The 27538-nt window shown below is 41.5% G+C and overlaps 1 protein-coding gene across 7 annotated transcripts; it reads left to right on the forward strand.

Annotated features, from left to right (window-relative positions):
- On the forward strand, positions 1-27339 carry ELOVL4 (ELOVL fatty acid elongase 4). Of its 7 annotated transcripts, XM_027091929.1 has the most exons (9): positions 256-369; positions 6330-6455; positions 10257-10382; positions 12220-12309; positions 16556-16743; positions 18135-18215; positions 21369-21540; positions 22623-22750; positions 25273-27339. In XM_027091929.1, exons 5-9 carry the CDS (start codon positions 16582-16584, stop codon positions 25546-25548), a joined length of 819 nt encoding a protein of 272 aa, XP_026947730.1. In that variant the 5' UTR covers positions 256-369; positions 6330-6455; positions 10257-10382; positions 12220-12309; positions 16556-16581; the 3' UTR covers positions 25549-27339. The 7 variants fall into 7 exon arrangements, with proteins under 7 accessions (XP_026947701.1, XP_026947719.1, XP_026947730.1 ...); XM_027091908.1 differs by lacking the exon at positions 12220-12309; XM_027091918.1 differs by lacking the exons at positions 6330-6455; positions 12220-12309 and having other exon boundaries at positions 255-369.
- The last annotated feature ends 199 nt before the right edge of the window (positions 27340-27538 follow it).

Below are 27538 nucleotides of genomic sequence, written 5' to 3' on the forward strand. Positions count from 1 at the left end.
CGCGTGGCGGCAGACGGGTGCAGCACCGGGCACTCACGGCAGGACCTCCACCACCTCCTCCTCCCCCCGGGAGCTTTGACGGTACCTTCTCCTTCGCCCGGCTCGTCGCCGCCGCGGCGCCCCGACGAAGGGGAGAAGACGCAGCTGGGCCGCCGCCGTTAGAGGGGTCGCCGGCTGCCGCTCGCTCGGTCCGCCGTCGCCTCGGAGGTCGATCCTCCCGCGGGGTCTCCGCTTCCTCCTCCCAACGCCAGCGCCCGCTCACCGCCGCGATGGGGCTCCTGGACTCGGAGCCGGGCAGCGTCCTGAACGTGGTGTCCACGGCGCTCAACGACACCGTGGAGCTCTACCGCTGGACCTTGTCCATCACAGGTAAAGCTCTCCATCCTCGCCTGGCCCCGCGGAAGACACCAGCCCCCGGCCTCGGAGCGCCCGGCCCGGCAGCGCCCCCGCCCCCTGTGGCTGTTGGGATGCTGCGGATCCGAGGAGGTGCCGGGCGCGGAGACCGCGCTAGGGCACTGGTTAATCTGATCCGAACGTTAATTCTTCCCCCTCCCCTCGACGCTTGCCCGGTTTTCCTCTGAGCTTCCATCATCTCTCGTCAGGTTCTCGGATGCAGGAGCTGGCATTTCAGATGGAGTCTGTGCTGCTGAGAGCTCGGCGCAGGCCCGCCCCACCCTGTGGTCCCACATCTTCCGAGCTCTGACACTTCTCTTTTGCACAGGGATCATTTTTAACATTTAGCAATATTCCGTCGGTGAGATGGCTCGGGAGGGCAGAGGGCCCAGTGGTCGCTGTCCTTTTGCTTTTTTTGGCCTCCTGGTTGCTTTGACACACCTGCTAATAGTTTCTTGTCTAGCTCGTCCATCTAGAATATAATTTGGAATGAAAAGTCAAAAGCCATTGTTCGGCTCCTTGAACCTTGGAGGAGGTTAGTTTCCGAGGCTTTTTCAACAACAGATAGGCTTGAAGTGATTGTCTGTGATGGCTTTGCGCAGTGCAGTGCGGTCAGGGGGAGGGGGAAGGTTAAAACACCGGGAAAGAAGTAGGGAATCTTTAGGAAAGGGGGTCTTTACAGCAGCACCTAGAGGTGGTCCCAGAAGCCTACACGTATACAGTTGTCTTAAATTGGCAAACTTTTCCCTTTCAGTGTTGCAGTTTGGCAGGGATGGTTAGTTGGCTGAGCTAGGCAGCTTTTCTAAGGGGAAGAGTTGTGCTAATATGTTATTTTTATATTTTACCATTTGTTTTCTTCATTTACTTAAGTTACTTTTGGGTTTAAAGCATTTACAAGTTTTTGAAATAAACAGTTAAGCTAACAGGATTTTAGAAATGATCTTATGTTTTGCCATTTCCAGTCCTTTTGCAGTATTGCCCTGCATCCCAGCGGCGGAGGAGGTTAACCTTACATGTTAGGACTGTGCCTCCCTTCCCAAGGAATGGAAATATATTCCTATAGTTTGGTGTTCGTTGTTAGAGTCAATGGGACAGTGGTTACAGCATGAACACAGTACAATACATGGGATATATGTCGTGGAAAAAAAAGTGTGCTGGAATTATTTATGTGTGAGACAAAATGATTCTTTGGCATTGATATGGCTTTAACTTCTTTAGCAAAGTGTATTCTTTTTCAGAAGATCTCAAGTTTGACATTGAGAAATAAGCTACTTATTTAGCTGTTGCACTTGCAAATGGTTAAAAAGCACTTTTTAATGGAGTCGTTCCTTTTTAAGTCTCTCTTCTATGTAGTGTATGCTGAGGTTATGCTGCTATACCTACAAAAACTGGGAAAGATGTATCCTTCCCTTCATCTCTGTGATTTTGGTTATTTAAACATTGTATCAGGGTTTCCCACGACACAATTGTACAGAGCTGAACGTCAGGCAAGCTCTTTGGCAGATAATTGCACTTTGCATGCTTCAGAGTTGAGGCCTTGTCAAGGTCCTCAGATCTCCATATAGCCAGCCACACCCAGGAGTTCTCATTCCTGTCTGTCTTCCCTTCCTACCTCAGAGCTTTCCCACCTCTGGAGTCGCAGAGCAACTGACAGCAAAGGTAGAATATGCCTTTCTGTGATGGTTAATTCCTTCCTAATGATGCTTGTATAAAAAAAATCACAAATGAAACGGGAAGCTTTGTGCACTTGCCTCATGTGAAAGCTGTCCACGAGCCTGTGAAGGGCAAATAATATAATACTGAGGGCCAAGCCGGAGTAGTGAGAGTAGCCACTAGAACGAAGTGACCTCTCACTAGCAGATCAGAGGGAAGGTATTCACCCATGCTCTGGCTATCCACTTACGAAACCTGAGACTGCTTCCTTGCTTCCTGTAATGAGCTACCTAGTGTAGGTAGATGGTATTTCTTAGCCAACTTAGAGGCTTAGTGGGTTCTACTTTGCTGCTGTGTAAGAGGGCTATTTCAGACTCAGGCAGAATAGGCCTGCCCCACTCTCCGGTCTTTGATTCATTCGCACTACTCTGATTCCAGGAGGATCTCCTTGCTATAGTTTCATGAAAATCTGGGTGAAGGAGTTTCAAAGTAGAAAAGTAGCTTATGAGATGAGGCTGAAGAAGTCGTCGATGAGTCAGAGGGGAAGATAAAAGTGGGCAGAGAGAAAGATGGTGTTGAGAAATAGCTGTGAGTATGGTGAAAGAGTATGGTGAAAGAATGCAGATCATTCAGGGAGAGAAAGAAATGAGCAAGGCTCTGTGCCCTTGAGTGCTTTCATCCCACACTGTAGTTGTGTGCTTCTTTGTTTCTGTTTTATCAGTTCATTAAATACTTCTCTCCACTGAGCTTTCTGCCTAAGTGTAAAGTTAAGTGTAAAGTTTTCTGCCTAACTCTTATCTACTTTGGACTTTCAGAACAGGAATAGTTACACATTTGTAGAGTACATTTGATGAGCCCAAAGGTTTTTGCCCTAGGGCAGTTTCTGCAAAAATACCATTTTGCGCTGTTATATCAAATGGTGGTTTTTTTAAAATAAATTTATTTATTTTTTCTTTTTTTATTTTTGGCTGCATTGGGTCTTCGTTGCTGCACACAGGCTTTCTCTAGTTGCGGTAAATGGGGGCTGGTGGCTTCTCTTGTTGCCGGTCATGGGCTCTAGGCTCGCGGGCTTCAGTAGTTGTGGCACATGGGCTCAGTAGTTGTGGCTCACAGGCTCTAGAGCGCAGGCTCAGTAGTTGTGGCACACAGGCTTAGTTGCTCCGTGGCATGTGGGATCTTCCTGGACCAGGGCTCAAACCCATGTCCCCTGCATTGACAGGCGGATTCTTTACCACTGCAGCACCAGGGAAGTCTCCCAAATGGTGGTTATTTAATAAAACATGTCCAAAGCAATGTATAAAAATTGGGCTTGGGCTTTCCTGGTGGCTGAGTGGTTGAGAGTCCGCCTGCCGATGCAGGTGACACGGGTTCGTGCCCCGGTCTGGGAAGATCCCACATACCGTGGAGCGGCTGGGCCCGTGAGCCGTGGCCGCTGAGCCTGCGCGTCCGGAGCCTGTGCTCTGCAACGGGAGAGGCCACAACAGTGAGAGGCCCACGTACCGCAAAAAAAAAAAAAAAAAAAAATTGGGCTTTTCAGAGACACATATCTAGCAAATACAGAATATGTCCCACAGTGTATAAACATAGAAAGTATTACTTTTACTACATCATTAATACATTGGAGTCAAAACTTTGAAAGAGCTGTACTTTTAGAAAAACAGCAAAAATAAATTTTCCCTTCTCTATATTATATTTTTAGATATTTTGAACAAGCAAGTGAGTCTTGCTTTATAACATATAGGAAACTATAGACTGGTATAGGACATTTTTATACCCGTTGGTGGCATGAGAGTAGGTACTCTGATGTCATTGTGTTTTTTTCTTCTATTTTTTCACTTTATGAGTACATTAAAATTATTAGGACTGGGGTCCTAGGCTCAAAGTGTACATCCATTCAAGAAGAATTGTATGTAAAATTTGAAAACCAATGAGTCTTAATACCCCCAACTTATTAATACCCACTTGTACCCGAATTGTACCTTATATTTTCCGTTGCATTTATTATTTTAATAAATACTTATTAGTACCATTTTGTGTAACTGACATTAACATAGAAACATCCTAGAAAGTTAGTAGCCAGCATGCCCACAATAAGGCCAGATGTCTCTTGAACTACCATATTTCTTTTTGACCACGTTTTTTTTTTTTAATTATTTTAAACTTTTTATTTTATGTTGGAGTATAGTTGATTAACAACGTTGTGATAGTTTCAGGTGTACAGCAAAGTGATTCAGTTATACATATACATGTATTTATTCTTTTTCCAATTATTTTCCCATTTAGGTTACATAACGCTGAGCAGAGTTCCCTGTGCTATACAGTAGGTCTTTGTTGGTTATCTATTTTAAATACAGCACTGTGTACATTGACCACATGTTTTTAAACAGCCATTGTTCTTGGAGTATGTTTGTACATGCATGTGTGTTTGGTGGGGGACTTTGACACTGCTCTCTGTTCACACATATGGCCCCCTATACTTGGGTGAAAAATGAGTGTCTACTTGGGAGTTGAAGTTAGAGCATGAAAGGCCAGTCTAGCTGGCCTTACCCTCACTTTGGAGGGGCAGAAGGGAGAAGGGAATGAGTGGTTCAGGAGGAGGGAGGACTCCTGTGGGATGATGATGAAATTCAGAAGCTAGGCTTGTATAATCTTTCCTTCTTACCTCATCACCTGCCACTGTGCAGGCACAGTTCTGGGCTCCGGGGAGAGAATGAGGACACTCGGTCACCGCCCCATGCAGCTTACGGCCATTCCACCTTCCTTGGCATCATGGTCTGAAGGCAGTGTGATCAGAGTCAGAGTCAGGCCTAGTTGGGGCCTAGGGAAGGTCAGGAGATTGCTTCTCTACCCTCCTCATCTCCACTTCTACTTGCACCGCAGTCTTGAGTCGTGAGAGGAATGTACGGGCTCTGCCTTTAGAGTATTTTAGCTGTTTCACCACGTGAAGTTCATGTGGGTACTGTTGGGGAGAGTATTTGAAAGGTCGACTAAGGAAAGGGGTGTCAAAACTAAAAACCCATGGAAACTGGGAATGAGTTTAAGGGCCAGTGAGTCAGCCTGGCGTGCTGAAACTGGGGGCCCGTGGGAGGGGATGTTTAACTCAGCTCAGATGGGTAGGGTCTGTCCCACAGATTGCCGGGCCCCAGAGGAGCACGGGTCTTTAATAACGTCTATTATAGTTACGTTGGTTTTGTTATTTGTCACAGTTAGAGTTTTTTTATCTACGTTATTATCTAAAACAGATTTTTTGTTTGGCCTAGCCTGGAAACTCACCATTCTCAATGTTTCTTTGAGAAAAGAGATTCTAAGTTCTAGGCAGTTAATTAAAGACAAATATGTGGAACATGTCCATCTTCTAATGTGGGATCTCCCTTAGGCAGCATTTTCAATGGGGTCCTGGTCTTATCCTTCCTTCATAACCTCCCTGAAGCCTCTAGGAGGTCCCTGCCATTTTAGGGTTGTTTGTTTGTTTGATTCTTGTTACTTTTTCCCTCATCAGTGGTTTTTGGTGGCAGACTCCTGGATTCTAATGTCTGATGCTCTTGTCCATTCCCCAGCAGCATGTAGCAAAGCATCCAATCACAGATGGAATTCCAGAAGGGGAAAACAGTGCAAATTCTAAAAGTAGTGTCAGGACACAGTTTTTTGTTTTTTGTTTTTTTTAGCGGTACATGGGCCTCTCACTGTTGTGGCCTCTCCCATTGCGGAGCACAGGCTCCGGACGCGCAGGCTCAGTGGCCATGGCTCACGGGCCCAGCCGCTCCGCGGCATGTGGGATCCTCCCGGACCGGGGTACGAACCCATGTCCCCTGCATCGGCAGGCGGACTCTCAACCACTGAGCCACCAGGGAAGCCCCCAGGACACAGTTTTATACAGTTAGATTCTTTGGCTTAGGGAAACAAGGTTTTAAGAATTACGTAGATAGTTATATCAGGCAGTGCTTTTGTGATCTTAAGTGCCACAAAGAAGTTGATCATCCTTTTAAAATTCGATGTTTTATTTTTTTTTGTCCTATGATAATGTCATTAGTGAATGATTTAATATTATTAACATAAGTATTATTTTACATTTATTGAGTCACATATTATTTTGAATTAGACATATATTAGCACATACAGAAGAGTTGGGTAACAGAAGCATCTGTCTTTTCTCGTGCTACATGGCTCTTTTCTTTTTCATTATTAGGACGTTTTTCAATTAAGGTGCTGTTGTTTTATTTTACCTTAGAATGAGAATGTATTAGAATATATATTTAAAAAATCATATGGGTTTTGACTTTTAGAAAAGAGAAGGGAGGAAGAAATACATGGCCTTTCAAAACCAGTTTCCAGCTCTCCGTTCTAACTTGGTCAGTCAGCACTTCCCTGCCCACAGACGTGCAGCTCTAGCCAACTTGGATAACTCACCCGTGAGTAAAACGTGTGCACGTCTGCCTTGACGTCCCTTATCACACTGCCCTTGCCTTTACTGCCCTTTCCCCTGGCTCCTGCCGCACGTGCCCGTCACCAAGACCCTCCCGGCTCAGTCTCCCTCCCACACGGAGCCTTTCTCCGTCGTGGTACCCGGAGCAGCTCATTGCTGCATCTGATCCCATCATCCTAAACAATTGCTCATGTACATCCTTGTGCTGTTCCTTCTGGGACTCTGTTGTCTTGTACTGTTTTAACCTTCATTATTATTTATCTTTTCACTTTGTATTTTTCTCCCCAACACTAGGAAGTGCCCATACATTTGTTGATTTGATACAACCCTCTTAATCCAGTATAATTTCAAATAGTGATATATTCTGGTTGCTAAATACTAATAAGGTTTTGGGCTACACTAAATTACAGAGAGTTTTAAAAATGATCTTTATCATTTTTAAAGGTAGTCATAAATTCAGTTGATGTTGACTAAATTTAATGAAGGAATCAAACCATTAAATCACTTAGCACGAAATACTTTCAAGAGATATAAAATCAGATGTAATTCTTCCTCTCTCTTCATAGTCTGTGCGGAAGCCTTCTGATGTGTGTGGGAGTGAGGAGGGCAGCCTGGTGTAGGGGATGGAAAGGATCCTGGACTTGTGTTTAGATGACCGAGGCTTTAGCCCCAGATCTGCCGCTAATTAGCCGTGAGAGTTTGGAGCTGTCCCTTTGCTTTTCCAACTCAACTTTTTTCATCTCTTAATTGAGTTGAATTAGGCAATCTCTAAGGTCTCATCCGGCTCTTAAATTCTGGATATAGATGGAACTTTAAAAAATTCTTTAAATAGGTAAAGCAATTTCAAGCAAACATATATTGATAAGTAATTGAAAAACCACATTCTGTGCAACAATGCCAATCTTTCCCAGCAAGACTGTTACTGGTGCTGCCCAAGTAGTGAAAATAACAGATTCACATTTAGTCCTCTTTTGGGCTTCCGTGGTGGCGCAGTGGTTGAGAGTACGCCTGCCGATGCAGGGGACACGGTTTCGTGCCCCAGTCCGGGAAGATCCCACGTGCCGCGGAGCGGCTGGGCCCGTGAGCCGTGGCCGCTGAGCCTGCGCGTCCGGAGCCTGTGCTCTGCAACGGGAGAGGCCACAACAGTGAGGGGCCCGCGTACCGAAAACAACAAAACAAAAACAAAAACATATTTAGTCCTTTTCACTTTCTCTTATCTGCTCCATAGGAAATAGTTAAAGGAATAGAAAAACAAAGGGATACGGATATTTAAGCACCTGTTTTGACAGAGCACTGTGCTTGTTGCTATAATTCTGTACCCATTTAATGATATACACATTCCTTGAACAACCCAGAGTTAACTATTTTGTCAAAAATAATAACAGTAACATTAGAGAATAAGTTTATCATTCTGCAGGTGGTTTCATGGTCTTGGGCATGGCCAAGGGCAAATTATTACATTTTTTACATGGTCTTGGGCAAATTATTCCTGATTCTTTGGGGCTCATATTTCTACCTGTACAATTAGAAGGTTTGAGACTACATGTTCTCTTAAGGCCATTTTATTGAATCCTTGTAATAACTCCTAAAACAATGGCTTAGATAGTCTAAACTTAATCTTTATATTTTTTTTCTATAGAACATAAAAATTACTGATGGTAATTTTTCTTTAATTTGGTTTAACTCTTCTCTTGGGACAGAGGAGGATTTAGTGGTTTGATTATTGTCAGTAATAATGACAGTGCTGACACGTATTGAGCTCTTATTCTGTGTCAGACACTATACACGCAGTGTCTTATTCCTCCCAACAACCCTGTCATCACCCATAAGGCCAGAGAGACTAGGTAACTTGCTGAGGCTTATTCAGCTGCTAAATGAGGAAGCTGGGGTTGTCAAGCTGCTAGTCTGACTTGAATGCCCATATCCAGAACCTAGGGAACTCCTCTAGGTCAGGAAGAAAAGGCCTGGAAGACATCGAAGGGCTTGACTCTTAGCAGGAGGGGCTCAGATGATCCCTGACGTAGGACACACCTGCGTGGAGGCATGGGTGCAGAGGGAACGGGATGCAGCGGAAGGAAGGGCTTTGCGGTGTCCACCTGTGCTGGGAACTCTCCCATTTAACCATCGCCCATCAACCCTGTGAGATGGTTATTATTTCCTCATTAAAAAGAAGAGGGGAGAACAGTTGACTCTGCATCCATAGCGTCTGTCACCCACCCCATCGCTTTCAAAACACCTTACTCTCTTGGTCCTCACAACATCATTTTCTCTTTTCCTTCCTCTCTGGTTGCTTCGCAGCCACGGATCCCACTCTTCCCTTAAGTGTCCCCCAGGGTTCAATCTTTGTTCCTTTTATTCTCTCATTCTATGCGCTCTTTCCCTTGTGACCTGAACTTCTGCTGGGGTTCTCACTGCCGGTGACTCTCTTGTGCGTCTGCAGCCCTGGCAGTCATCTGCAGTTCCAGAGCCTACTGGATGCCTCCACCTAGGTGTCCCATGAGTGCTTCAAACACAAGCTGTTTAAAAATGCACCTGATCGGACTTCCCTGGTGGCGCAGTGGTTAAGAATCCGCCTGCTAATGTAGGGGACATGGGTTCGAGCCCTGGTCCGGGAAGATCCCACATGCCGCGAAGCAACTAAACCCATGCGCCGCAACTACTGAGCCTGCGCTCTACAGCCCGCGAGCCACAACTACTGAGCCCGCATGTCACAACTACTGAAGCCCACACGCCTAGAGCCCGTGCTTCACAACAAGAGAAGCCACTGCAATGAGAAATGAGAAATCCGTGCACCGCAATGAAGAGTAGCCCCCGCTCGCCGCAACTAGAGAAAAGCCCGCGCGCAGCAACGAAAACCCAGTGCAGCCCAAAATAAATAAATAAATTTTTAAAAATGCACCTTATCATCTCCTTCCAGATCTGTTCGTCTTCCTTTATGCTCTGTCCTGGATCCATGACTTTACCATCTGTGCCACCAGGCAGGTCAGAAATCTGGGGGTAATCCTGAACTTTTCTTTCACTCTCACCTCTCACGTCCATGTCAGCCACCACGTCTGTAGATTGTGCCCCCGTGACTTTAATATCTGCCTATCTTTTCCATCACCAGTGCAGCCCCCGAATCCAGGTTTCCCTCATTTCTTGCATTATAGTGGTCTCCAAGGCTGGCTGCCCGTCAGCATCACCAGGGGAACAGTAGATACTGGGGTGGAGCCTAGGAATCTGTATTTTTAACAAGCAGATGATCCTTCTGCGGGCAGCCTAGCAACAGACAGATACCTGAGAACCACTGATCCAGCTGGTTTCCCTGCCTTTCCCCTTCAGTCCATCTCCCACTGCCTCCGTCATGATCTGCTAAAAGCCGAATGTGGTCTCCTGTTTCTAACCAATGAAGCATCTCCCCTTTATCTACAGGATAAGTTCCAGCGTCTTCAGCATAGTTTGTGAGACGCTCCCAGGTCTGATCTGACCTGTAAATCTCTAGTCATTTCCTGCCATCTTGGCTTGAACATATGCTCTACCTCAGGCCTGCTTAGTTTACAAAATAAGTGCCTTATCTCTTTATTTGGGGCTCTTTATACATACGGTTCTCTCTGCAAGAAAGCCTTCCGCCCTCCCTGTCTGCTTGGCAAGCCCCTCCTCTTTTCTTCAAGGAGCAGTTCAGATGTCAGCTCTGGAAGTTGCCCTCGTCGCCTCTCTCCTGCCCTGCCACTGTTCTCAGACTGGCCTCTGACATTGCTGTCATCGTCCTGCAAAGCAATTGATTTTTCATGTCTGTCTCCTCCAATAGCTGGCGAATTCTGAGAGGTCAGGGGCCAAATAACCTGTTGCAAATCACTTAGCTCAAAAGGATGGAGGGTCTGACTTGAAAAGCTGTTCTGTATACCATGCTGGATGATTTTAAGATATAAATCAGGTAAGGAATAAAAGACTCTTGGTGGAGGGTGTTCAAGGGAAGCCCCACTTCAGATGGACCATTTTTCCTCCCATTTTTAAAATAAAGGTGTAAATTTATACACGATAAAATGAACTGTTTCCGAGGATCAGTTCGTGAGTTCTGACAAACGCATACGGCTGTGTAACCATTCCATGGCCTTTTAACATGGATAAAATTGTGTGATTGCTATCCAGGCTAATGTTTGTAAATAAATCAGTCCCACTGGGCATGAGCTTTATGAAACAGTCAAAATGTTCTAAGTGGAAACTCTTTGCTGAGAAAGAAGTTAACTCTTAAGGGTCTGGACGGTTAAGGTAATGTGTCTTAGTAATTCTTATTATTGAAATAAAGTTTCTTGTTCCTAAACTTGATTTGCTATAATATTTAGCTTTAGGGTTGCTTAACTTTAAAACTCAGAGAGGGAACTCATTACCAAGGGAGAAAGCTTTTCTACTTACAGAAGAAGAGACCCCATGGTTAGAAATTTTCTGAACTTAGGTGTAATTTATTTCCCTAAAGCTCTTCTCACTGGCCCTCTGGCAATAGAGCACAAGTTTGATAGCTCTTTAGTATTTGATGAGGCCTCCTTTGTTCTGGGCAGGCATCCTCGGTCCTTCCCCAGCATTTAGTGTCACGTCTCCCAAAGCATCACGATCCTGGACCAGGTCTGCCAGATGCACCACCCGTGAAAACGTGCGCCTTGGTTTGTTTATCTCTTGTCCTTCTTTCCGCTAAGAGGACTTCTGTAGGTTCCTCTTGTTTTCTTTCTCCTGAAGGAACATGATTGACAGGCACAATTCTATTGGAAAATTTTCTTTAAACCTATAATTTAGGAAGAAATTGATGGGAGCATTTCTCCCTTAGAATGAGTGGGCATGGTGACTGAGTGGTCCTGGAGGAGCTGTTGGGCCACAGGAGGCTTTTTGCTCCACCTTCTCCAGCAAGTCTCTTGGCCTCTCTGCATCTCATTTTTGAGACAAAGGGATCATTTCTAAATCTAAAATTCTACACATCTGATTTAGATCAAGGCTTCCATGCAACATGAAAGGCTTAAAATTGTTACTAAATAGACTCAAAAATAAGAGCAAAGTCATCAAGATACGAAGGCACAGACCTGTTGATAAACATATTAATAATATGAAATACAGAGAGAAGACAATTTGGCAAACATATCGACTGGAGTCCAATTTGTATTTCTACCATATTGATTCCCCCACACCCCCACCAAAAAGAAGAGTTTTTCAAAGAGAGAATTCCCAAGAGTGTTACGTGAAACCCATTTGAATCTCGTTATTCCTTGATGACAGAATTTGACTTCAGTGGTGGCGGGAGGGATAGGGTTTCAACAGAAGTTTTCTTTTTTTTTTTCCTAATAAATTCATGGTATGGAATCCCACCCATAACTGTGTAGGATTAGGGTATTGACAGTGTACCAGAAATATATCTTCTTTTACTCTAATATGCCTAATCTACATTTGGATTCCGTGTAACTCAAATGAATAGAGGATTTAATTTACCTTCAAAAAGTTATTAAAAAAAATAAACACCAAACTCAGGAGGAGAGGTCAGACTTATGGTTACCAGAGGTGGAAGGTGATGGGACGGGGCATTGGAGGAAGGGTGGTCAAAAGGGATAGACTTCTGGTTATGAGATAAGCACTAGGGGTTCAGTGTACGACGTGAGGACTGTAGCTAACACGACCGCGTGGTGTATAGGAAAGTTGTTAGAGTAAATCCAAGAGTTCTCATCACGAGGAGGAAAAATGTTTTCCTTTTTCTCTTCTTTCTTTTCTTTTTATTTTCTCTATATGAGAAGACGGATGTCAGCTGAACCTATTGTGGTCATCATGTCACAGTCTATGTAAATCAAACCAGCACGCTCTACACCTTAAGCTTATACAGTGATGTATGTCAGTTGTTTCTCAATAAAACTGGAAAAAAGCCAAAAGAAAAAAGTAAGCAAGTGCACACATCTTTCTTAGAAGAAAGGCAACGTATAAAAAATGTCATTTAAACATTTGTGTTAATGAGAAGCTGGATAATTCATTATTTTATATAAAATAGTTCATTATTAATATAAAATAGGTAAAGCTTCGGTACTCGTGGTTTTTCTTTACTGTCCTAATCTGCCATCACTTGTCTTTGGTTCGGGGCTTGGGGGACTGTTTAGTAATGGTGAATTTTCCTATCATCGTTTGATACTATTGTGACCTACTCAGTCCTTCTTTTTCGTGGAAAAGGGAACATGTAAAAGAAGTGTAGGCTATCTTGTCAGATAGAAATATTAATGCACACAAATTCAGAAAGACACAGATAACTGCAAAGACATGGAGAAATTTCATGCAAATGTTATCACAGAGTGGAGGTTGCTATTGTACTGTGACTCACGTTGCCGACGATGACTACAACTTCTGTGATAATCATTGGGGGTAGACGTTTTGAGAGTTCTCTGACCCTTGTGAACTGGAGGGCTAATGTGAGGTGGATATGGTGTGAAATGTCGCCTTTCATAGGCTGGACATAGGGCTCTGTTAAGTGTTTGTCAAGTGAAGGCATGACCTGCACTGTTGTTGTGTTTTTTCCCTGGAGAAGGCAATGTGGTAAAGACGTTGAGCCCCGTGGAGCACACATGCTCTCAGTACTGGGAGGGGGTGGTGTTGACTGACTTCAGGTTAAAGCTGTGAGCTGGCGTGGAGGAGGTTTGGGAAGAGCTGTGGGAAAAGGACTGCTGGGCTCTGAAGAAACCTCGACTATCAGTAACTGTACTGTTGGGTTTCACTGAAGGGATAGACAATAAGGGAGTAATATGAAAAAAAAAAAGATCTACTCCTCATGTATTCATCAAATAAATGTTCAGGCGCCTCAGCAGGCCTGGTAATACAAGAGCGAGATACCCAGCCCTGCCTTGAGGGAGATGGCATTTTAAGGAAGTTTACAGGACCGTGTGATGCCCTGTAAGGGAACACACATGCAGGGACTCTGGCCGTGAGAGGTGGGTCCCCCGGCCAGCAGAAACTGCCTATTTTCTTGATCCAGTTTTCCTTACCTTCAATTCCATTCTTCCTCCTAATTGTTATTTTAAAAAGTAACAATTTTCAAAAGTTTAAAAAAAAAATCCCAATGGATCCCCTAGTTTTCTGATTCTCAAGGACGGTCCATGACGCTCTTGGCGTAGAGTCAGTTGGAACTTCCTAGAAAATGCAGAATCTTCCTAAAAATGGGCTGTACCCTGAGCTGCTGAGTCAGAACCTGCACTGTAACTGTGCCGCCAGGTAATTCTTCTCCTCATTAAAGTTGGAGAAGCACTAATCTAGTTCCCCTTCATCTCTCCGTCAGGAGATGAGGACCGATTATGCCCTTAAGGTCCTACCCACAGCTGCGGAGCTGGCGTTGAAACTCAGCCCGGCTGTTTACTGATGGAGCCTCCTGTGCCTTCTCGGATACGTCTGCTGCTCCTTGTCTGCTGCCCTCCACCTCTGTACCCTTCTCTTGGCCTCTGTCAGTGCTTCATCTCATCAGACCTTCAGCTTCTTACTTGTGTCTCTTTAAATACCTCTGTTGAAAACGTAAGGTAGATAGCTAGTGGGAAGCAGCCGCATAGCACAGGGAGATCAGCTCAGTGCTTTGTGACCGCCTGGAGGGGTGGGATAGGGAGGGTGGGAGGGAGGGAGACGCAAGAGGGAAGAGATATGGGGATATATGTATATGTATAGCTGATTCACTTTGTTATAAAGCAGAAACTAACACACCATTGTAAAGCAATTATACCCCAATAAAGATGTTAAAAAAAAAAAAAGAAAAACATATTGAGAATATTAAAAAAAAATACCTCTGTTGAGTGAGTTACTCACACTGTGCATCTGAAAGAAGGAGCTTATTTATTGATTCTTGATTTAGGGGAAAGTTTGGCCCCATTTCCCTAGTTTTTTCCTGCTTGCTGCTCAGAACTGCCTTTGAAGTCAAGAGGAATTCTGTGTGTATAAGAGTAAGACAGGGCTTCCCTGGTGGCGCAGTGGTTGAGAGTCCGCCTGCCGATGCAGGGGACACGGGTTCGTGCCCCGGTCCGGGAAGATCCCACATGCCGCGGAGTGGCTGGGCCTGTGAGCCGTGGCCGCTGAGGCTGAGCGTCCGGAGCCTGTGCTCCACAACGGGAGAGGCCACAGCAGTGAGGGGCCCGCGTACCGCAAAAAAAAATAGTAATAATAAAAAGAGTAAGACATAATCCGTGATGTCAGAAATTATAGTCTCCTTACAGGTGGATTTATCTTCCTGTCTCTGTTACATAGATTCTCTCATAACAGAGTCCTTTTGCTCTTTGTATCCATGGGAAAAGTAGCATCTGCCCTCTCTCTAGTTTGTGGATGGAGGTGGAGCTCCCTGGCAGCTCCTTCACTAGTCACCTGAAGTACAGCCAAGCTTTAGGATTTAGGGGGTTTGTATTAGTTTTTTTTTTCTATAATATAGAAAAATAAAGATCTAAGTCGATGAATACCCCATGTTTTAGGTTGGCTTTTGGCGTAGAAAGATATGGTCACAGAAGAATAACATGACAACAGTAAAGAAAAGGGAACAATCACTGGTAAGACCATAGTGGCACAGTGCCTTCAACAAAATCAGCCCCCCATCTTTTAAGTCACCCCCTCCTTGTAAGAGGATTACTCTCTCTCCTGTCTTTTAAGTACTTTAGTTTATTTTTAATTCTAGAATATGTTTTGATTTGAATGACAGAACCATAATTTCTATGAATAGACAGAGAGTAGGCCTCCTCTGTAAACGATAAAGTAAAATCAGTTTTTCTGGGGTTTTTTTGTTGTTGTTGTTGTTTTCTTTCAAGTCACTATCCCACCCTTCTAACAACTCTTATTTTATAGAAACCATGGTTATTGTGTCACGCCCCAACTTCAGAAGCTATGTGATTAAATATTTTTGTATTTGTGTTTCATGTCTTGTATCTTATTTTCTGTTGACAGCATATAGAAACAGACTAATTTATTTTTAGGTAAAGTATTTTGAAAGACAGTTAACTTACCCAGAGCTATTTTGCATATATAGTTTTAGTAAAACTGACAGTTTAAATAGGGGGACATTGTAATGAGCAATTAAGTTAAATTCATTTAGTCTAGGTTTTACGAACTGGCTGAAAGATAAAATTTTTTTTTTTACTTAAAAAAAAATATTATTTTCCTCAAAATAGAACATAGAAGTGTTTTGCATTACCAAGAATAAGCTAGACATTAGATTCACAACCTTTAAAATGCTGTTTAGCTTTTAGAAATATAAAAATTAACTTCAGTGTCCTTTTGTAATGTAAATTTTTGTCAACCTCATATTTCATCATCATGCTTCTCTTAGAAATGTTTTATTTGTGGCAAGATTCAATTATAAATTTGATGCAGGGTTGCATATTTGAATTTAAAAAGTTGATTCATTTTAAATGAAATAATATGTTACATTATATATATATATATATATACACACACACATATGCAAGGTAAATGATTTATAGCTTTAGAGAAAAGTACTTAAGTTGGTTATATTCATGGGAAAAAAGGCAGACTCATGTTCTCAAGGAAAAAAAAATGTCTTGAATATGTGGTTGCTGTTTAAGTTACAGAAATGTAATGATCTCTAACTTAATCCTCAACTTAATACACATATAACTGTACTTGTCTTCAATATCCAGAAATATTCCGGGGAACAGCTTCCATGCATGCTCCAGACCTCTTCATTTTACTAAGTTTTTCCTGCTTTCGGCATAGGATGGAGCAGCTTCCAAACTGTGCTAGTAAATTTCAGATGTTTAATATGAAAGTCAGATTTCTCCTTAAAGTATTTATTTTCTGTCTATGAAACCTTTGATTAACTTTTCATCCCAAGCCTCTTCTGAATTTTCAATGAGCTTTGTTTCTTCTCTCTGTTCTCAAGGTTCTCTGTAAAACATATAACGTGTGCCTTATGTAATGAAACTTCATTTTCAAAAGGTACTCCCAGGAATTGGTCGTTTCTTTGGTTTTTACGTCATGTATTTTTGTTGGGCCTCTAAGAATCTGTATTTGGTCAAATTAGGAAAACTAAGTTGAAACATTATGCTTCCTAATAAGTTCATTTTATAGAACATTTATTGTATAAGAAATTTTATGTTCTCTCTGTAGATAAACGCGTGGAAAATTGGCCTCTGATGCAGTCCCCGTTGCCTACGCTTTGTATAAGTACCCTTTACCTCCTGTTCGTGTGGCTGGGTCCAAAATGGATGAAGGACCGAGAACCTTTCCAGATGCGTTTAGCGCTCATTATCTATAATTTCGGGATGGTTTTGCTTAACCTTTTTATCTTTAGAGAGGTAGGTTTACTAAAGTTCACTTTATAATTCCCCAAGTCTATTGCAAATTAAAAAAGGAGAATGTGTAAAACTATCATTGTAATGTTGTGCCCTAAGATAAATGTTAGCTACTCTAAGAGTAAATTTTATGTTATTGACAGTTTTCATTTTTGGATAACAAAAATATGAAACATATGTAAAGTGTAAGACAGTTGTTTAAAGTGGCATTTTGAAGCAGACAGATTGGATTCTAAAATAACCCTTACTAGCTTTTCTGACACTGGAAGTTATTTAACTTTTTTGAGATTCATTTTCCCCATCTGTAAGATGGGCATAATACCTAACTTCTAGGGTATCAGAGATAAGTGAGATAATTTTTACATAGTGTTTGGAACATATTAAGCGCTCAGTAAATAGTTGTAGCTATATGTTTATAATTCTTATTCAGCAGTTTCAGGTTTGGTAACTGATGAAAATATGCAGATGTAGAATACCAATCTCAAGTTTAAATCCTATTACGTAGTGTAATTGTATTTTATGTTGGAACTGAAGTGAGTTAACTGTTATACAGCTGTTGCTACTAACCACTGCCCACCTTTCTGGGCAGCAGCAAATCCTTCATGGCATTTTGAAAGAAAATCCTAAAGGCTGGATTGGCACAGCCATTTCTTAAGTTTTAAGAGTGAAAGGAATTTGTTTTCCACGAGACTCCTCATTAATGTTCTGTATGAACCCAGAGTACTGGACTGGTGATGCTAGGGAAAAGAACAGTATGCTCCTTTTTTTTTTTTTTGCGGTACGCGGGCCTCTCACTGCTGTGGCCTCTCCCGTTGCGGAGCACAGGCTCCGGACGCGCAGTCCCAGCGGCCATGGCTCACGGGCCCAGCCGCTCCGCGGCATGCGGGATCCTCCCGGACCGGGGCACGAACCCGTGTCCCCTGCATCGGCAGGCGGACTCTCAACCTGCGCCACCAGGGAAGCCCAAGTATGCTCCTTTTAAAAAACCTTTCTTTAATTGACAACTTAGCCTACAGAAGCTCAACTTCATAAAAAACTTTAACTTCTTTGGATACTTTACCCAATTTGTTAGATGCAACCCACTCTGGTTCAAGACTAGAAATCCGTGCAACTCTTGCTGCATATGATGAATCACAGTTTCTCAATATTACGAGGTAGAGAGTCTCTGTCTCAGTCCAAATGTCACATGTCATTTTAAATTTAGATTTCAATTTTAAAATAAATTGACAGATAGTAAATTTTAGAAATTCCAACATATTAAATGTTTAATGTATTGAAAAATTTTAAGACCCTATTGCTTTTAAAAATATTTTGCAAGTTTGCATATTGTAGGTAGTGCTTATACATGCTGTATCTACTGAAACTTTACTCGAAATATTCGTGCCTTTTTCCAGCTATTCATGGGATCATATAACGCAGGATATAGCTATATTTGCCAGAGTGTGGATTATTCGGATAACGTTCACGAAGTCAGGGTAAGTACCTTAAAAACACTGTTAATCAGTAGAAGTTGGTTTAATATTGTAGTCCCTAGTCTGTGAAAAACATTCCTCAGTATAGTGGTAAAAGTGTACTGGATTGTTTCGAGTCAACAAAGCTATGCTTTTTTTTTTTAAGTACATAATTGAAAATCTGTTTTCATCCCTCCAGTATCTTCTCTCATTTGGTGATGTGAGAGTGAAGGTGTGTTGGATTACTAAAACACAGTACTCAAAAAAATAAAAAAAGAAGTTCCATGTATAGTATAAAGATGATGTTTTAGATTTTTGTTTTTCGGTCAAGAATAGAAACTCTTAAAGAAAGCTGAATTCATTTGTTAAGAAAGCCTGAGGAAAACGAACATCTTATAAACTATGTACTGTTTAGTAAATTAAGCACAGCACAACTTGTATAGGTATAAACTCAGTTTTTATCATCTTTGCAGAAAAGTAGACTAGTGATATAGTGTTATCATATTGTACTTTGCAGTCACCTGCATCAGTAAATTATCTTATTTTATTAACTATTTATTGAACTCCTCTTGTGTGCTATGGTTCATATTAAACATTACATATACATAAAACATTTATATAGCATATATAACATGTTATATGTATGTGTGTGTTTTATGTTACATGTAATATATGTATTAATATAATTTGTAGTAGCTGCCCTTGGAAAAAAGTAGCTCTTTAGCATTGGGGTTGGACAATATAAATAGCAGTATTCATCAAGACCCAGCACCAGATTGCTTTCATGTAGTTACCATTTTATGTCTCTGTCTTCATTTCTCTATTAGGAGATATAATGCGCCGATGAAAGAAAAATCACCCCTCTTGGTTGTCATGTTGGTTTTATTCATTGAACAAATGTGTATTGAACATGTGCTGTATGCAGATAGTGTGAGGGGGCCCTGGGGACCCAGGTGGAAAGGCAGATAGGATCCCTGCTTTTGTGGAGCTGACATTCTAGCAAAGGTGGGAGAGGCAGACACTAGTCATGTAAACAAATGGTTAACAAGAACCTAAGACCCGTGATGCAACTGAGAGGGAATGAGAGGAGCCCCTTTATACAGATTTGTTGGCTAAGGTAACCTCGCTAGAGAGCCTCTCCCTGGGTGGAGCGCTGACTCTGGTCTTGCTCAGGCCAGGGGAAGGAAAGGGAAAAGCGCTGGGCTTGCTTTCTCTGAGGAGTGAACCTAGGTAAACCCCTTGGACGAAACAACATGCTAACATTTTGGGGATAAAGTTTTAAAAATACCACTCTGGTCATTGTGAGCCTACCATCCTGGCATTCATAAATCGTCAGTTCTTTAAAAATTGAGAATGGACTTGAGGATATGGGGAGGGGGAAGGGGAAGCTGGGACAAAGCAAGAGAGAGGCATGGACATCTATACACTACCAAACGTAAGGTAGATAGCTAGTGGGAAGCAGCCGCATAGCACAGGGAGATCAGCTCAGTGCTTTGTGACCGCCTGGAGGGGTGGGATAGGGAGGGTGGGAGGGAGGGAGACGCAAGAGGGAAGAGATATGGGGACATATGTATATGTATAACTGATTCACTTTGTTATAAAGCAGAAACTAGCACACCATTGTAAAGCAATTATACTCCAATAAAGATGTTAAAAAAAAAAAAATTGAGCTATTGTGAGAACTGAAATCAAGTAGGAGAAAGAACCAGAGCGGCAGCAGATTGCATTTGAAAATTTCCTGGCTCTCTCCTCCTAATATGAGATGTGGCAGAATAAGTGTTTTACCCAAAGACTCATTTTTGTATCCATTGTTATGTAGCCAAGAAGGATCTCTTCACTTTGATGTAGCTATTCAGTTTACAAACTAAAGAGAAGGATTATTTATTACTATTCATGAGTTGTGGCTAATTTAGAGGCCCAGGTGGGGGGAGAAATAAGACATTATCTCTTCCCTTCTAGATAAAGTTTGCTGCACCAAAATGTTATACTTTAAAGTACTAACATAATAGTGAATACTATAGTGTTGCCATGAGAAATTCCCTATTTCAAGCCTATTTTCAAACAACTTTATCATTTTCAACAATATTATTACTCAAGCAAATTCAGTAAATAATTCTCAGTTTGTAAATACAATACTAATTTTTCTTTGACCTTTCTCTTTCTTCTTTGCCTACACTTTAAAATTGTCATTTTGTTTTTCAAAAGCAAAAAGCCAAACCCAGACAGACAAAAACCCATGGCATCCAACAGGTGCAGGCATAAAATGAGGAAGGTCTCTATCAGCTGTGAAACACCTAAGCCTGGCTGTGAGTGAATCTGCCAAACCCCTGACCCGCAGAGGTGTACGAACAGATTTCAGTTACGTACCGCTGCCTTTGGTATTTGTACATAGGACACATGTCATAGAAAATACTTGACATAAGAAAGATGAATTGAGGTTACTATTTTAGTAGGATCCTTGGAAAATATTTTAAAACATATATACAGAGGTCACCTCTCACTGGATCCTAGATCTTTAATCTCAGCATGTAATGTAATCTTTCTGCACCATCTGGTGTCTTAATTAGAGCCCAGGAAAAGAGAAGACTTATTTATGTAAGCAGGATTATATTTATGACCTAAGAAATATTTGTTGTGTGTGTTTGTTTGTTGCAATTTATCATTTTAAAGATGTTACTGCCTAATAAAAACTGTGATTAAGTATTTTGTTGCATATTAACATATGTGAGAGAGAGAGAGACAAGACACTCACAGAGCCCAGTTGATACCCAAGCACACTTGCAAGCATCTCTGAGGTATATAGGCTAGGCATGAACAAGTGAAATACCTTTACCAAGTAAATATCTCAGTTTCTCTACCATGTTGAAAATCACAGCAATGTGAAAGTGTTTACAGCTCTGCATTCAGCAGTTGGGTACTGGTGACATCCAGCTATGGAACAGACTGAAAATTTTCTCTGAATTGTTGGCACTGTGTAGCTATAGATTTGGACTCTTTCTTTCCCATTATTTTCCCTGTGAATAGATGCCTAGGTTTCACACCCACTTAGACAAAAATGATTCTGTGCCTCCTACATTTTGTGCAGTGAAGATTGTTTAGGACTTAGAATGTGTAGAAAACCATGTGATAGTGTCATTCTGGTGTTTGTAAAATGCTTTTTTCCCTTTCTTTCTACAGATAGCTGCTGCTCTGTGGTGGTACTTTATTTCTAAAGGAATTGAGTATTTGGACACAGTGTTTTTTATCCTGAGGAAGAAAAACAACCAAGTCTCCTTCCTTCACGTATATCATCACTGTACAATGTTTACATTGTGGTGGATTGGAATTAAGTGGGTCGCAGGGGGACAGGGTGAGCATTTTCAGGAACATATCCCCAGGTAGTAAATTATGTAAATGTGGAAGATGGAAAGTAGTGAGAATTTGACTTGGTCTATAATTTAATTTACTTTCATGGTTAATTATTTCTGTGTTAATTTCACTTTAAAGAAATTTGAAGACAGCAAAGCTTTAGCTTTTTATCTGTGACTACTTTCACACCTACAGATTTACCCCAGAGATAAGCATAAACGAATCCCAAACATAGCAAGTTATATTTTGATAGGGAACAGTTCTAGTGGTTCTGATCCAGAGGATACCAAGATACAGCTTCTCAGTCTGAAGGCTTTGTCTCCTCTCCAAGCCCAAAGCCCACTCCTGCTGTCAGACAGGCCCAAGTGCACCTGTTGGTTCTTACTCAAAGGAAATTGTGTGTAGCCTTCTCAGTGTTGCAGAGAATCTGAATTCACGGTTTGGCCAAGGTCTGCCTCCAGCTTTTCAGATGCCTGTACATTGGAGATGATTCACATCATTGAGCTGTAAACAGACCATTCCTCTGTTTATAGTATTATATACTGACTTGTACCTCAGGGTACAAGTCAGTATATAATAGTACAGTTCACCTTGCTACCTTCCATTTAAAACTATTTAGGAAACTAAGAAATAAGTACTATTTTGTTGTAGCTATGTATATCAGCACATGTAAAGGCAATAATGAAACATTTACAAATCTGCTTAAACAATTATATGTACCATGACTTTTTCTCCCCAAGAGTAATAGAATGCAAAGTAATACTGGCAGTAGTTCTGTATTGGGGCCTACTTAACCACTGGAGTACCCTCATTTGAAAACTTGCCACTTTGAAAGTCCTTTGCATTTGAAGGACACCCTTTTTTATTTATATGGTGAAAGCCTGAGTCTAAACTTTAAAAATACTTGGCATGATCTGAAGAGAAGGCTTTTCCATTAGAACTATTTTACAACTTTTATTCCTCATCTGTACTCAAGATTAAATGTTGGAAAATAATGTAGATTCATTTATTTTATGTCTAAATGGTTTATCACCTAATACAGGTTTCCGTATCTTGTAATTAATTACCTCTGTTTTTCTAAAGCATTTTTCGGAGCCCAGATGAATTCCTTCATCCATGTGATTATGTACTTATACTACGGGTTAACCGCCTTTGGCCCATGGATTCAGAAGTATCTTTGGTGGAAACGATACCTGACCATGCTGCAGCTGGTGAGTTAAATGCTTCTGAAGTTTTTTCTGGTGAAACACTGAGAATGTTTGAGTCTAATTAATTCTAAAGTACTGAGTCGTTTTCAGCAATTTTCTGTTACCAAGCCGACTTTCTCTGTGCTCCAGCTATAGGAGTTGAGGCTGTTTGGTTCTGAGCTACCTGTTCATAGACCTAGTGGTCATGGCCACTCGTTTTTTAAATGTCCTTAAAAGACCAGACTCAGCTCTTGTCTAAGAGAAATATCCTTTAAACATATTTGTGAAATGGATGAGTAAAGACCTAAGCACACCACAAAGTACACAGACTCATTTATGATTAGAAAAATAATCTAACTTCTTTCTTAGGCTTTTTTTTTTTTTCACTTAAAATGTTACTACTGCCTCTCTTCATCCTGCCCTTATGTAAATTTTCTGTTGTCTATTCTATTTTTCCATCCTTGTGAACAGATCCCATACGTTTAGAATATGAAAGTTGTAGGAAAGGCACAGAGCCAAGGAAGGGGTGGGGTAAAGGAGGGGACGAAGGGGGACTTCCCTGGCGGTCCAGCAGCTTCCACCACAGGGGACATGAGTTCCATCCCTGGTTGGGGAACTAAGATCCTGCATGCCTCATGGCACGGCCAAAAAATTAAAAATTAATTAAATTTAAGAAAAGGAAGGGACCAAGGACCAGAGAACTCTTAATTCCCCGACACACACTCATTAGTGAGCAGAGCTCGGTATTCTCAAATGCTAATCTTCAGAGCAGGCAGTTCTCAGCACCTACCCCCAGTAGGACTTCTTGTAGCATCTGGGTGCATCAGTGCAACCTTCCAAGCCAAGCACTAGCCCAGTAGCCAAACTGGAAATCCAAAACCAACCTGGTAGCTGTTCTTAAGCCTTGGCATTTATTATAATTTGCTTTAATCATAGCACGTACACAGTTTTATCAGTGTACAGTGGAATAACATTTGGAAAGATTATTCATCTCTGCTTTAAGTTTCTAAACAATAGGCTAACCAAACAGGAAGCACAACCTTTGGGAAATGCTGGGTGTGCAGAATTCATCTGTAAGTAAAGTGCTACAGGAAGCTTCCTCCAGTTTTTGTATAAGCCATTTATATAGTTTGTGTAATTCGTTTCTCTCAGTAATTATTAGATGGTCCCAAGAAAATGAGGAGGTGACAAAACTCACGTGAACTCTCCATCTCTGCTTTGCTGGAGCCCGCACCTGACTGTCCTTTAGCGATTCCGCCCCTCACACTCACCCTTCTTCCGTGATGCACGTCCTAAAAACCATCGTGAAATCAAAAGTTCTTAAAATCTGGATTTTGCCATGGAAAACTTTTAAAGTTTTTTAGTCTGATAGAAATTTGGGGCTTAACATGGGATAAATTTTAAAACTAATATTTAATATAGTAATTAATATTGATAATGCTGTCCTTTAAAGAGAAACCACAATTGCCCTTTCCAAACAGGATGTTAATTTCATGAAAGGTAGTGTATTTCCAAGCGAGAAGTTCTCACAACAGTTAATCGTGTATGTTAATCTTGTAAAAAGCTAACCCTTGTTAATACCATGGAATTCATAACTCTTGAGAACCATTCACTCTTTTTACACTTATTTTCAAATATCTACAAAATTTTACCAAAAAATCTTAGTCTTTAAAGACTTGTGTCCCTTCAAATGCATATTTACCTGTCTGCTATTCTGTAAGAAACAAGTACTGAACCACTTTGATAAGCTCATTTTTAGAAGTATATGTACCGGCTTGCTGACAACTTTGTGGAAAGAAATCAGTCAAAAATATGGGAGGAGGGCTTCCCTGGTGGCGCAGTGGTTGAGAGTCCGCCTGCCGATGCAGGGGACACGGGTTCGTGCCCCGGTCTGGGAAGATCCCACATGCCGCGGAGCGGCTGTGCCCGTGAGCCATGGCCACTGGGCCTGCGCGTCCGGAGCCTGTGCTCCACAATGGGAGAGGCCACAACAGTGAGAGGCCCGCGTACCGCAAAAAAAAAAAAAAAAAAAAAAATGGGAGGAAAACAAAAATTGAAGAGCCTATATAGTACCACTACTTTACTCTCTTAGGCCACTGATATTCCCTCTCATGAGGTAAAATTATTCAACATTATGCAAAAAATAATTCCTCGAGCCCAGACACCAGGCCAAGGGCTCGGGAATCATGGAGACCAACGCAGAGCCCCGCCCTCAGTTGTACACGGGTGGAGAGGTGGACAGTCCAGAAGTCAGCAGATGCAAAAGACACAATTCCTATGAAACGAAAAAACCCACACAAAACAGAACCCTTCGGTTAAAGGGATGGAGGTACCCTCTGGGTGGAGGTACTTGAGTCTTAGCAGGAAGCCCTAGCTGAGGACATGTCATTTGAGCAGCAGCCTGAGTAAGGAGGAACCAGAGAACTCTTAAGCCTTGGACCGTGGGGCGACGGCATGGGCCTGGCTCAGCCGCACAGAAGATGCTGAGGTCGTGACGAGCTGCTTGCTGCCCACAGTAAACGTACCTGCGCTGTTTTGTTTTTCAGATTCAGTTCCACGTGACCATTGGGCACACAGCGCTGTCCCTTTACACCGATTGCCCCTTCCCCAAATGGATGCACTGGGCTCTCATTGCCTATGCAGTCAGCTTCATATGTCTCTTCCTAAACTTCTATGTTCGGACGTACAAAGAGCCTAAGAAAGCCAAAACTGGAAGAACAGCTGCGAATGGTATTTCAGCAAACGGTGTGAACAAATCAGAAAACCACCTAGTGGTAGAAGATGGAAGAAAGCAGAAAAATGGAAAGGCAAAAGGAGAGTAAAGTGAACTGGGCCTTACCTGGTGTCGACAGCGAGGAAGCTCCCACTTCACATACGATTTCAGGGAAACCAGAAGCAAATGAGGGTTTGGGGATAGGGAGAAAAAGACAAACGTGCTCTATGTATTTACTAGTGACCTTTAGATTGAGTAAAGTGTTAAATACAACACCCAGATGTTTTATTTATGAAGTTTTTATTTTAAACATTTTTTTTATTAGCCTTGATGTTGTCAGACCAAAGCAATCATCACGTGACTTTGGAGGCCCCTCTCCCTGTTCATATTCATGTGTACAATGTATGAGAGTTTTCATGTCTCTTCATTCTTCAGACTGATAATCACAGAAACATGGTCTTTATGCCTTTTTTTTGGGCTAAATTGCTACTTACCTACTGATGAAAATCAGTTACCTTCCCTCTTCTGGTCCCAAACTGGAAACGCAGCTACTTTAAAACGTGCACGTTTGAATTCATTTGCTGACTGGAGTGGTCAAATCTCTCCACCTCTAGTCTGAAGATACCCTCTTGGTTGGAATTAAATTTTAAAAATCTGATGATCTCTGTAGACTCTTAGAGGCTTGATGATGATGGTGTTGGGGAAAATAAGAATTACAGTAAAATCCTGCCCGGCGACTCAAAGGTCACCGTGACCTGCAGCACAGATCACTGTGGGAAACAATTTTTGTGATGAAAAGGCAGCCTTTCAATACTCCTGTTACTACCAGATATATATGATAAACATTAAGGTTATTGTCTGATTGGAACATGAAACAACTCATGTCTCTATTAGTAACATCATAGTTACATTTATGTGCTGTTAGAAGACAGTATGTTGATTTTTATCAGGCTTTCCTTGTTTTGATTTGTGGCTGTTACCGATTTTTCATATGTGGAAATATACCTACCTCTTCTGTTGGAAAGAACAGTTAAAATTAAATAAATTTTAATTAAAAAATCAAGGAGTCCTCTAATGTAGATTTTAATATTAACTTTCAAATTCACTAACACTGTTTTGTGTTTTTTTACAAGTAGTGTCCAGCAAGCTTCTCTGTGAAACTATCCTTCTCTTTTAACGTGTTTAATTTTGGAGTGATACTTTTCTTGTGACAAAGTTGCAAGATCTTATCTGTAACTAGATATGAAGTGTAAACCCATTTTGGTGCAATATTCTTGACTCCTTGGTGCTAAAGATCATTAAATTCAGTGCTTGATTGTTACAAAGTGTTAATTGCTAAGACATAAGATGAACACGAAAGTGAGAGTAGCCAGAATCAGAAAATGAAATTTGCTGTTTACAAAGGAAGTGTTTCATGTAATATAAAAAAACAACTGGAAATTCACTAGGAAAGAACTTGCACCCTGTCTTATTACATAGGTTAAATTGCTAGTGGGTATCGCACAGGGATCGTTCGAGAAAATGTGACCAAAAAGAAAAAAAAAAAGGCATGAATATTTCTAAGTATAAGTATCTTTAACATGTCAAAACTGCATGTGCAGGATGTAATGCTGTTTGTGCAGAGTATTTCAGAATATTTTGTAAACCAGAAAATATTTATTGTGCATTAAAATTACACTCTTTCCCCCCAAGGCATGCAGACATGAGAATTACAGACAATTTGCCGCGTATATAATAGTTTGGTCTAAGAGGATTCAACACTTTTGTTTTTGCTGCTCAGTGTGTAATGACTAGAGATGTGTAAATCTTTGTGAGCTTTCTGTACTGGTTCCCCAGAGCTATTCCTTCCCTGCTACCTGATTTCAGCACAATAAATATACTACTGCTGTGGGAAAAATGATTTTTTTTTTTGGTTAATCAGTTGATTATAATGTAAATTACCTGCTAGATATTTATTTATTTGATTCAGTTGTTAATATTCTAAATTCTCCCCTGTTGCCAATTTCTAATGAAAAGAAATGAAACTAGAACTTGGGTGTCAACAATTTCTGGTAAAAAGCTTATTCCTTTATGGTAGCGTATTTTTACTTTAAAACTTA

The sequence above is a fragment of the Aethalodelphis obliquidens genome, unplaced genomic scaffold (assembly GCF_003676395.1).
Source record: "Aethalodelphis obliquidens isolate GAN/ISIS:26980383/991018 unplaced genomic scaffold, ASM367639v1 scaffold3, whole genome shotgun sequence".
NCBI classification, from domain to species: Eukaryota; Metazoa; Chordata; class Mammalia; order Artiodactyla; family Delphinidae; genus Aethalodelphis; species Aethalodelphis obliquidens.

Bases quoted from the DNA above. Each gene is read 5' to 3' on its own strand.
- ELOVL4 (XM_027091900.1), top strand. From the start codon at position 270: ATGGGGCTCCTGGACTCGGAGCCGGGCAGCGTCCTGAACGTGGTGTCC. The intron at 370-16,555 runs GTAAAGCTCTCC...TTCTCTCTGTAG, and splicing joins CTGGACCTTGTCCATCACAG to ATAAACGCGTGGAAAATTGG. The intron at 21,541-22,622 runs GTGAGCATTTTC...GTTTTTCTAAAG, and splicing joins GTGGGTCGCAGGGGGACAGG to CATTTTTCGGAGCCCAGATG.